At 40.2% G+C, this 12,579-nt stretch overlaps 1 protein-coding gene across 2 annotated transcripts in view; it reads right to left on the bottom strand.

Annotated features, from left to right (window-relative positions):
* The window catches only part of nsun6 (NOP2/Sun RNA methyltransferase 6), a 36,614-nt gene that overhangs the window by 9,876 nt on the left and 14,159 nt on the right, over window positions 1-12,579 (bottom strand). For both annotated transcript variants that reach the window (XM_063042391.1, XM_063042390.1), the window contains 5 exons: window positions 11,339-11,448; window positions 8,626-8,779; window positions 4,438-4,519; window positions 3,920-4,039; window positions 888-1,032 (listed from right to left, as the gene is read on the bottom strand). In XM_063042391.1, coding sequence (XP_062898461.1) covers window positions 888-1,032; window positions 3,920-4,039; window positions 4,438-4,519; window positions 8,626-8,777 — 499 coding nt within the window. In that variant the 5' untranslated portion in view covers window positions 8,778-8,779; window positions 11,339-11,448. The remainder of the gene's footprint in view (window positions 1-887; window positions 1,033-3,919; window positions 4,040-4,437; window positions 4,520-8,625; window positions 8,780-11,338; window positions 11,449-12,579) is intronic.

The raw sequence follows: 12,579 nt of genomic DNA on the forward strand, positions 1-12,579 counted from the left end.
TGGAGAACAAAGTAATTGTTATTCTAGCTCCGATGCAGCACAAAGAGAAAACGCAATAAGATAAACAAAAGAGATTCTGCAGATGCTAGAAATCCAGAGCAAAACACACAAAATGCAGGAGGAGCTCTATGGAAAGCAATAAGCAGTTGATGCTTCAGGCCGAGACCCATCCTAGATGGAATATGAGTTGTTGCTCCTCCACCCTGAAGGTGGGGGGGGGGGGCGGTCTCAGCCTGAAGCATCGATTATTTATTCACTTCCCTAGATACTGCCTGACCTGCTGAATTCTGACAGCATTTTGTGTATTACTGTAAGATAAAGAGACAATAATTAAAAATCACATACAATAGCTTATATACAGATTAAACAGTTGTATGTCCACAACTGTTTAATATCAATATTTAACTAAATTCTTAACTTTAATAACACAAATTGCAGTTAAATTTAGGAACCACAAATGAAACATAAGAAATTAATTATTTCAAATATCCAGCTGCAGTTTTTACTTAACTTTCAAATTAAATTAAAATGGATATCTGTTGATTACAGCTTTCAAAGTCACTTCTATTGTGAGATTCCTCATCATTGTCAAGCTGTCTTATAAAATAGTCAAGACAAAAAGGGGATACTTTATCAACCATTATTTCTTGCCTATTCCTTTTTTTCCATAGAGTATATTTTAGGCAGGACAATATAATTACAAACTGGCTGACTTATTGAAATTAACTACTAAATACTGGCCACATACTTGGCTGTTCTATAAATTATCATTTATATTCTTCACATCGTGTGCTTGCAAAAGGTATTCTGGAGAATGAAACAGCTTTATATATAAATCACATTCTCAGCATTTTCCAACACTACTCAGTGATTATTTTATTTCATACCTTGCTCATTCCAAATCCCTTCTTTTGCAAGGGCTTTAGTTCCATCATAACAAAACACTTGTATACACTTCAATTGTAAGTTCTCAGCGTTCTGCTTTATTTTTCTTACTTTATTTGCAATCTTATCAATTGCGATCACTTCACCCTGTAGAAAAAGTTGTTCCAAATTTTAGTGGAATAATAGTATTTTTCTGTATCGTACAGTATTCATTATTTCAAGGACAAAACCAAAAGGCATAAAAAGAGCTTCAGTTACTGTTTCAAGTATAACACAGATTCAAATTGAATTTCAGATTTCTTCTACTGATCAAAGTATTCATTGAAAATCAAGACTTGAAAGGTGTGGAATAGGAACAGTGCTTTGCAAACTCCACATCTCACACAGACCAGCGTGGAAAGATGACGCTTAAACTTGGAAAAATACTAAGTTCTTGGAAATGATAATTAAGAGTAAATAATTCCAAAACGTTTGTGTAATTTTGATAGACAATCTGACAATGGTCCCACGACCAAGAAGAGTTTAACTTGTTAAAGAAAATATACCTTCACAACTAAATTAACGATCTTGCCAAGAAAATGGAATATACAATGCTATATTATGGATTATTCAATTTCATTTCAATGAATAATGAATCAATATGTAGAAAAACCAGGTACCTATGCAAGTAGCCTAGAGTCTGTGATTTTCTTGTCATATTCTCTTTGCTTCATAAGTGCTGACCATAGAAAAGCCCAGGTATATGAAAAAGCATCCAATATCCTTGCAATGCCCAGCATTGTCAATCGTGCAGAAGCAGATTCTAGATTGCCTAAGGGGTCTATTCCAATGTTATCTGAAAGGGACTTATTCCCATGGAATCAAATGCTGAGAATGCTCAGATTTCCTTCAGTATTATACTTGCCCTGTGGTCTCTCTCATTTGGACACAATAATCACAATGGCCACTCACTTCTACCAATCTGCTTACCCTACTGATCTAACAATTCATCCACTATCCATCTTCTGCTGTCCACATGATCCAATTCCCTAATCCTTCTGACTAATGACCCCTAATGCTACCATCCCATTGATCCTTGACCTTTTCTTTCCACTAAAAGCCCTTTTGATCACTAACCGCTTTTATTCTCTCCCCCACGTCCTTTTCCCCGGCTCTAACAGCTCTTTGGCCTGATCCTACTTAATTTTGCAGTGGTTAGCTCACTGTATACCAAGCTTCACCTAACTTGACCAGTGCATTTCAAATTGAAAGTGATATATTATTTCTAAACACAAGAGATTCTGCAGATGCTAGAAATCCAGAGCACCACACACAAAATACTGAACAAACTCAGCAGGTCAGGCAGCATCTATGAAAATGATGTTTCGAGCCGAGACCCTTCATCAGGACTGAAAAGGAAGAGGGAAGACACAAGAATAAAAAGGTAGAAGGAGAGGAAGGAGGACAAGCTAGAAAGTGATAGGTGAAGCCAGGTGGGTGAGAAAGGTAAAGGGCTGGAGAAGAAGGAATCTGATAGGTGAGGAGAGTGTACCATGGGAGAAAGGGAAGAAGGAGGGGCACTGGGGAGGTGATAGGCAGGTGAAGAGAAGAGGTAAGAGGCCAAGTGGGGAATGAAAGAAGAGGAAAGGGAAAAGGAAAAAAAAACAAAAGGAAAAATCTATGTTCATACCACCGGGTTTGAGATTTCCTAGATGGAATATGAGGTGTTGCTCCACCTGAGACTGGCCTCATTGTAGCAGAAGAGGCCATGGACCGACACGTTGGAACGGGAATGGGGATAGGAATTTGAATGATTTTTTTCGAAGAACAATGCACCACAACAAAGTTCAATTCTAATCATAGGGAATACAAACTTTAACATGCAAACAATTACTAAGTAACAAATGAATATCTGAAACCAAACTATACTAACTTAAGATCATTACATCTGAAGAGCTGAGATGTAAAGCCACAACCCCGATAGAGTTTTCCTTTAACCATCCTTAGTTCATAATCAACAGTATAAAAATTTAATACATTACTCAAAATTCTACCTCAATTTTGCTGGAGGCCTGATGGTAAAATTAAAATTCTCAGCTGCACATAGCTGACATTTATACAGAACAGCACGGTAACAAGCCCTTGGGTCCATGTGTCTGATCTGACCATGATGCCAATCTAATTAATCCCATTTGCCTGCATATGGTCTGCATCCCTTTATTCACAGCCTGTTGTTGCCCTGTCTCATTGCCTCTTAAACATTGCTATTATATCTGCTTCTGCCACCGCTCCTGATCAGTGACAGAAAATGTGATTTTCAGGTTGACAAACTGTTAACTAGTGGGGTGTTTCCCTTATTGTATTGTATTTGCCAGATCACTGTCAACGTGCTTAAATCATACTCGACCTAATAGGGCTCGAAAGGATCAGTTTTGAATGTTGTTGTCAGCCTGAGAGGGCAGGTGCTGGACATGCTTCAGCAGTCAGCTCCTCACAATCTTCCCAGCTCTCAGACCGAGAAGCCTGTCTACTGTTTGAACTGAGTTAAACCTAGTGCATGCACATCATTCTCCTATTTAATGAATGAGAGGCATTGGCTAACAGAAGGCATACAGTCACACATGTTAAATCATGAACATACAAAGCTTTTCCTATTTAGGACTATGTGCTGAGGAAGACTACTCTGGTTCTGCCTGTACTGCTGCTCACCACTGGCAACTCCTTCCCAATCACCAAACCTGATTTTTGTTATACACAGCAGTCCAGCCTAACTGCAGCAATCTTTACCAGGTTCGCAATTGTTATTGCCCATCTCACTCTCTTGACTCAAAGACCATGGACTACAAACTCAACTGTCAAATCTTACTTGACCATTGAAAACTTTACTACCAATACTGCTTGTCTACACTGATGATTCTACAAAAGTAAGTTTTAAAGTAAACAATTACACACAATGGGCTGGACTTAATTGAGTACATTTTTCATTAAAATTGCATATAGTAGTTTTTCTAAACTGTATTCTACCAGGGCAAATATTTGTTTTGTTTTGCCTTACCTTATCTTTCATTAATGCTGCAATATGAGTAGTTTTTCCACCAGGACCTGCACACAAATCTAAGATGCGCTCTCCAGGTTTAGGATCCAACACGTGGCTCACGACCACTGATGGTAAGTTCTGAATATTAAGAAAAACACATCACTCCATATATCATAATACTTCTCAAGTACCTTAAAATAAGGATCTCCAAACCCTAACAAAGCAGTCCACGATTTATATCGGAAAAGAACTGAAAGGTACTTTTCACACCACTCTCAGAAAATGTAAAAATCATTTAAAATAAAACGAATACCACTATGAATAAGCTATAATTCATTATAGACAGATGCAGTACAAACACAGTTGCTAGCAAACCAGAAGCCATCTTTAATCCTAGAAAGCAAAACTGGAATGGAATGCAATATTACAAGATTGAAAAAGATTTGTAATAACATTACAGAAAATCCTGAGGAGAATCCTAGAAGCATATGCCTTTTTCAAAATCTATACGAGTATAAATATAAGTACAGATATACCTGTAAAAACAGAAAGCTGTTCATTAGGTTGTCAAACGATGGGGTAACATAGACAGGTTCAGTCATTCTGACTCCCACACCCCTGAAAATGAATAACCAAATAAAATTTAACACACATATAAATAAATACACATTTTTAATTTTTTTTATTGAGACACATTGCAGAGTAGACCCTTCTGGCTCTAAATATATATATTTATATTTACAATGCTTCTAGCAGTGCATTCCAGACCTCCACCACTCTCTGTGTAAACAACTTGCCTCACACATCTTTGTATTTTCCATCTCTGGCCATAAATACACGCTCTGCAGTAATAGGCATTTCAATCCTGGAAAAATATGTCTCCTCTGTCTACACCTTGCATAATTTTATAAACTTTTATCAAACCTCCCCTCAACCGCTCTAGAGAAAACAGGTCAGCTTGTCCATCCTCTCCTCATAGCACAGGTCCTCCAAACAAGGCAGGACAGTGGTAAACCTCCTCTGTATCCTCTCCAATTCTCCATATCCTTCCTATAATGAGGTGAACAGAACTGAACACAAATCTATATAAGTGTCATCAGGACGAAAGGTCTTGATGAAGAGTCTCAGCCCAAAATGTTGACTGTTTATTCTATAAAAGCTGCCTGACCTGCTGAGTTCCTCCAGCATTTTGTGTGTTATTCTGGATTTCCAGCATCTTCAGAATCTCATGTTTAGAATCAGGTTTATTATCACTCTTATATGACATAGAATTTGTTGTTTTGCAAGAGCAAAATACACACATAACTACTGCAATAAAAAGGAATAAGGTTCATGGACCATTCAGATTTTATTACAGTAGGTATGACCTCACTCAACTGCGGTACTCTTACATTATAGAATTGCAACTTTCTGCTCCTACCATCACTAGCACATAGCACTGAGATCCTTGAATCACAGGGAGGCAGTAATGTGCTCAGCAGAATGTTTGTGAGAATCCACCTAACAATAGCAGTACTGAGGAGGGGGCAGGGGATTCTGAAATGAAATAGGATTGGCAATCTTATTCTGTGGACCTATTCCACAAATTGTTGTTATGGAGTACAGTATAGAAGATGGAATGGAGGGGATGGCGGTAGTTACAAGACCAGGTGTTTATGAGAGAGCGAGAGAGAGTGATATTGTGTGTGTGTGTGTGTGTGTGTGTGTGTGTGTGTGTGTGTGTTGTGATAAAATGCCATGTGTGGAAATGGAACAAAGCAGATATTTGGAGAGGAGTTCCCAAGTCAAAGTCATCCAGCATTGAAACGGGCCTTTCAGCCCACCAAGTCAATACTAATAGTCAAGCACCCATTTACACTCATGTCATTTTATTCATTCCACATTCCTTTCAATCGACTCCCACCAAATTCTGTTGCTTATGTACATACCAGGGGAAATTTATAGTAGCCAATTAATCTACCAACATCCACTTCTTTGGGATGAGGGAGAAAACCAGAGGGCCAGGGGAAGTCCCACTTGGTCACAGCGAAAATGTGCCTGAGATGTGGCCCTAGAACTGAGGTAGCAGCATTACTAGCTATGTCACTGGGCAGTCCTAAGTTACGCAACACTAAGTATAACATAACATAGGCAGCCTTTAACAATGGTGATGGTTATGCGTGACACCTGAATTATATAGAGGTTGCACTGCATTTGGATTTTATGCAGTGTGATCAATGTTTCAAATTATGGAATATCCTATTTCAGATTTACCTGGCAAAATGGTCACTGACTTAGTGCCATATTCCCGGGTATTAGCTTTCCATATTTGTGCAAGCATCACTAAAGCAAATACTAAGGTGGCCAGAAGAGTGCACAAGTCTATTGACATGGGCCAAAAATTTAAATATTAGATAAATAATAAGAAAGGCAGCAGTACGTGTCAATTGCTAACTGATACAATTAAAATGATTTGACTCTGCATATATTAAAAAAATTGATCAAGTTAGAGACTATGTGAAAATGAAAGTTATTTGGTCATTGGCAACAAGAATTGTTCATTTAACTATGATGACAGAGAAATTCCTTACATTGTGGAATCAATAAACTGTACAAAAGGAAGGATCAGTTCGTGGAGACACTGCACAGATAGAGCTTGGTCTCCGCATGAAAACATGGATTGGATTGAAGGAAAATATGCCAAACCTGACAGAAGTTAGCTATGAGAGTACTCCCTCGCATTCAGAAGCATCAAGATATAGGGTAGCAAGAAAGGAGCTTAAGAAGGGGCTGAGAAGAGCAAGAAGGGGGCATGAGAAGGCCTTGGCGAGTAGGGTAAAGGAAAACCCCAAGGCATTCTTCAATTATGTGAAGAACGAAAGGATGACAGGAGTGAAGTTAGGACCGATTACAGATAAAGGTGGGAAGATCTGCCTGAAGGCTGTGGAAGTGAGCGAGGTCCTCGATGAATACTTCTCTTCGGTATTCATCAATGAGAGGGAACTTGATGACGGTGAGGACAACATGAATGAGGTTGATGTTCTTGAGCTTGTTGATATGAAGGGAGAGGAGGTGTTGGAGTTGTTAAAATACATTAGGACAGATAAGTCCCCGGGGCCTGATGGAATATTCCCCAGGCTGCTCCACGAGGCAAGGGAAGAGATTGCTGAGCCTCTGGCTAGGATCTTTATGTCCTCGTTGCCCACGGGAATGGTACCGGAGGATTGGAGGGAGACGAATATTGTCGCCTTGTTCAAAAAAGGTAGTAGGGATAGCCCAGGTAATTATAGACCAGTGAGCCTTACATCTGTGGTGGGAAAGCTGTTGGTAAAGATTCTTATCGAGATAGGATCTATGGGTATTTAGAGAATCATGGTCTGATCAAGGACAGTCAGCATGGCTTTGTGAAGGGCAGATCATGTCTAACAAGCCTAACAGAGTTCTTTGAGGAGGTGACCAGGCATATAGATGAGGGTAGTGCAGTGGATGTGATCTACATGGATTTTAGTAAGGCATTTGACAAGGTTCCACATGGTAGGCTTATTCAGAAAGTCAGAAGGCATGGGATCCAGGGAAGTTTGGCCAGGTGGAATCAGAATTGGCTTGCCTACAGAAGGCAGAGAGTCGTGGTGGAGGGAGTACATTCGATTGGAGGGTTGTGACTAGTGGTGTCCCACAAGGATCGGTTCTGGGACCTCTACTTCTCGTGGTTTTTATTAATGACCTGGATGTGGGGGTAGAAGGGTGGGTTGGTAAGTTTGCAGACGACACAAAGGTTGGTGGTGGTATATATAGTGTTGAGGATTGTCGAAGGTTGCAGAGAGACATTGATAGGATGCAGAAGTGGGCTGAGAACTGGCAGATGGAGTTCAACCCGGAGAAGTGTGAGGTGGTACACTTTGGAAGGACAAACTCCAAGGCAGAGTACAAAGTAAATGGCAGGATACTTGGTAGTGTGGAGGAGCAGAGGGATCTGGGGGTACATGTCCACAGACCCCTGAAAGTTGCCTCACAGGTAGATAGGGTAATTAAGAAAGCTTATGGGTAGTTAGCTTTCACAAGTCGAGGGATAGAGTTTAAGAATTGTGAGGTAATGATGCAGCTCTATAAAACTCTGGTTAGGCCACACTTGGAGTACCGTGTCCAGTTCTGGTCGCCTCACTATAAGAAGGATGTGGAAGCATTGGAAAGAGTACAAAGAAGATTTACCAGGATTCTGCCTGGTTTAGAGAGTATGCATTATGATCAGAGATTAAGGGAGTTAGGGCTTTACTCTTTGGAGAGAAGGAGGATGAGAGGAGACGTGATAGAGGTGTACAAGATAATAAGAGGAATAGATAGAGTGGATAGCTAGCGCCTCTTCCCCAGGGCACCACTGCTCAATACAAGAGGACATGGTTTTAAGGTGAGGGGTGGGAAGTTCAAGGGGGATATTAGAGGGAGGTTTTTTCACTCAGAGAGTGGTTGGTGCGTGGAATGCACTGCCTGAATCAGTGGTGGAGGCAGATACTCTAGTGAAGTTTAAGAAACTACTAGACAGGTATATGGAGGAATTTAAGGTGGGGGGTTATATGGGAGGCAGGGTTTGAGGGCTGGCACAACATTGTGGGCTGAAGGGCCTGTACTGTGCTGTACTATTCTATGTTCTATATATGGTTTAATTTTTGTTTAAAACTGAAAAATGTTCCTTCAGATTGAAGAAGGTAACATCATACAACGTCACATAATATTTGTAAAATACTCACCTTAAAGTACAATTTGAGCAAAATATTTCATTGCGGCTCAATTCAGCAATTCCATTTCCTACAAATACTTTTGCTCCTTTATATTCCTTTGCACCCCTTTTGCATTTTCCATGAATATCAGAATACACCGAAACAGTATCACCAGCTTTCATTACTGAAATACAAAAAATGTTAATTTTATAATCTGTATCTATTGTCCAGTCAAATAAACAGAAAATATAATTAAGACCCAGGGTCAAGGAACAGTTATTTGGGAAACAAGGATACAGTTAAAGAACATTTATCAATAATCACGAAAGTACTATATCATAAAGAAATTCAGACTTCATCTGTCTTTACACATCAGACTTCAACTACAGCACAGTGTCTTGCCATCTTCAGAAGTTTTCGGATGACTCTGCCATAGTTGGATACATCAGCAAGGGAGATGAGGCTGAGTACAGGGCTACGGTAGGAAACTTTGTCACATGGTGTGAGCAGAATTATCTGCAGCTTAATGTGAAAAAGGTTAAGGAGCTGGTGGTAGACCTGAGGAGAGCTAAGGTACCGGTGACCCCTGTTTCCATCCAGGGGGTCAGGGTGGACATGGTGGAGGATTACAAATACCTGGGGATACGAATTGACAATAAACTGGACTGGTCTAAGAACACTGAGGCTGTCTACAAGAAGGGTCAGAGCCATCTCTATTTCCTGAGGAGACTGAGGTCCTTTAACATCTGCCGGACGATGCTGAGGATGTTCTACGAGTCTGTGGTGGCCAGTGCTATCATGTTTGCTGTTGTGCGCTGGGGCAGCAGGCTGAGGGTAGCAAACACCAGCGGAATCAACAAACTCATTCGTAAGGCCAGTGATGTTGTGGGGATGGAACTGGACTCTCTGACGGTGGTGTCTGAAAAGAGGATGCCATCTAAGTTGCATGCCATCTTGGACAATGTCTCCCATCCACTACATAATGTACTGGGTGGGCACAGGAGTACATTCAGCCAGAGACTCATTCCACCAAGATGCAACACAGAGCATCACAGGAAGTCATTCCTGCCTGTGGCCATCAGACACCCTGAGCCAATAGGCTGGTCCTGGACTTATTTCATAATTTACTGGCATAATTTACATATTACTATTTAATCATTTATGGTTTTATTACTATTTATTATTTATGGTGTAACTGTAACGAAAACCAATTTCCCCCGGGATCAATAAAGTATGACTATGACTATGACTATGAAATTCATATTAACCTAAAATTAAAATATTTAAGGGCAGTATTTAATCTTTGTAAATTACTGCAAGTCACTCTGATATCCCACCCACCCAACTCTGGGATATCAGAACCACTTTTTTTCCCCAATCACATTTCATTAGCAATATTAGTAAGCCACTGAAAATATCTTTGGTATTTGGAAACGTATATAAAGAGAGAACCCTAGTGGATACATACAGGACATAGGAAAATATCTGATTTGAATGAAAGGAGCAGGAAATTGGGGGACGGGGTGGAGGGGGGGAGAGAGACAGAATTCATTTAAATTTGATATTTTGAGTTACTTACATTTTAGGAGCTTGTTAGTGTTGCAAAGCACCATATAATGTGACAGAAATAAATTGATAGGATACGTTGCTTTCTAGGATGTTCTTTTGCCTTACAATTCCAATTAATGATTAATTGATTATAAATTGTACACCATTATTGCAGATTAACAATATGTCATACTACAACTTAATAGTTTATACTCATCAATAACTATTTCTAGTATCCCTGATAAATAGGTAAATAGAGTTTGGGATACATTATTGAGCAATGCGAGTACAGGAGCAGGGAGGTACTACTGCAATTGTACAAGGCCTTGGTGAGACCACACCTGGAGTATTGTGTGCAGTTTTGGTCCCCTAATCTGAGGAAAGACATCCTTGCCATAGAGGGAGTACAAAGAAGGTTCACCAGATTGATTCCTGGGATGGCAGGACTTTCATATGAAGAAAGGCTGGATGAACTGGGCTTGTACTCGTTGGAATTTAGAAGATTGAGGGGGGATCTGATTGAAACGTATAAAATCCTAAAGGGATTGGACAGGCTGGATGCAGGAAGATTGTTCCCAATGTTGGGGAAGTCCAGAACGAGGGGCCACAGTTTGAGGATAGAGGGGAAGCCTTTTAGGACCGAGATTAGGAAAAACTTCTTCACACAGAGAGTGGTGAATCTGTGGAATTCTCTGCCACAGGAGACGGTTGAGGCCAGTTCATTGGCTATATTTAAGAGGGAGTTAGATATGGCCCTTGTGGCTACGGGGATCAGGGGGTATGGAGGGAAGGCTGGGGCGGGGTTCTGAGTTGGATGATCAGCCATGATCAAAATAAATGGCGGTGCAGGGTCGAAGGGCCGAATGGCCTACTCCTGCACCTATTTTCTATGTTTCTATGTTTCTAATTAATGCAATCCAGTAAAACTTTGGGTAAAACCCCTAATCCGGTTAAATACTACTCTAAATCACTCAGATTGCTTGAGACATCACTGAAATTGCTTTAATTGCCCTCAGACCGCATAAATTGCCTCATGGTACTTAATTACCATTGATTGCCTCCTTGTGCCAGGATAAACACCTTAACCAGATTAGGCCCCCTTCAAAAATGTCAACATTCCTGTTACCACCACTTCAGGTGAATGTACACTCCAGCATGTAGAATTAAAATGAGAAATAAAAAGAAAGCAACTCACGTCTTGGAGCTGAAAGAATGCCAGGAATAAAAACGTGCGCTCCTCGGAGTACTGCATTCCCACATTGAGCTCCCACAATCACTTCAAAGGAATGTCTTTGCAGATTTTCCCTGAAGAATTGAATTGAACTGACTTTATTACTTACATCCTTCATATACATGAGTAAAAATCTTTACGTTATGTGTCCGTCTAAATGTGCAATGTGCAATTTATAGTAATTTATAATAAATAGTATGTACTACAGGACAGTCAATATAATATAGAAATACAATTATATCAGCATGAATTAATCAGTCTGATGGTGTGGTGGAAGAAGTTGTCCCAGAGCCTGTTGGTCCTGGCTTTTATACTGCGGTACTGTTTCCCAGATGGTAGCAGAACAGTTTTCAAATAATGTTCATACTGATACCTATACAACTACAGGCCCATTGATCCACCATGTCTACACTCTCAGTTATTTGGCCCATAACCTGTTATTCTTGGTAATTCATAAGCCCATTCAGATATTTCTTAAATTTGTGAAGCCATTAACCTTCACCTCCTTCTCCGTTATTGCATTCCAGATTACCAACAGCATACAAATGGTAAAAGTCATCCTCAGATCCAGTGTACTAATTAACATTTGTTCAAGTTCCTACACTTCCATCCTTTTACATTGGAGGTTGAATTTCCTGATATGACTGGTTGTGATGGGAGATGAAGATACTGACGTGAGGAAGCGATGTAGAAGAAAGGAAGAGAAAGAGATGAGGCAGGAAGGTAAAAAAAAGACTAGGCAAAGCAGGGAATGAGGATTTTAAAATAAAATGAGTGAGAGAAGGTTAGGAAGACTTTTTAGCCTTGGTACAGTTACCAGTGGTAAAAATGTGATGAATTAGGAGTGATCAAGAGGCCAGGATTAACAATTCAAAGGGCTTTAAGTCTTAAAATAGGTTAGGAAGAAATCATGGAGAAATTTCAAGAATTTTGAAAAATGAGATATTACTTCCTATCATCATATGGGAGCCCAAGCACGGGAGGATGAATCCTGGGCACCCTCCCAAGACTATGGTCAACACGCTCCTAGAAGACAGCGGCGCGGCGTAGATGAACTGAACACACTGATGAGGGAGAGGGAGAAGTGAAGAGTCCATCATCATGCCCGACGCCGGCCCCCGAGGCCTGAGTCAACGTAGTAGTAGTAGATATTACTTACCTGAAAGTCAATAAGGCATTAAAAAATACAAATTGAGTGAAGAAAA

Source organism: Mobula hypostoma, chromosome 3 (genome assembly GCF_963921235.1).
Source record: "Mobula hypostoma chromosome 3, sMobHyp1.1, whole genome shotgun sequence".
Taxonomy (NCBI): domain Eukaryota; kingdom Metazoa; phylum Chordata; class Chondrichthyes; order Myliobatiformes; family Myliobatidae; genus Mobula; species Mobula hypostoma.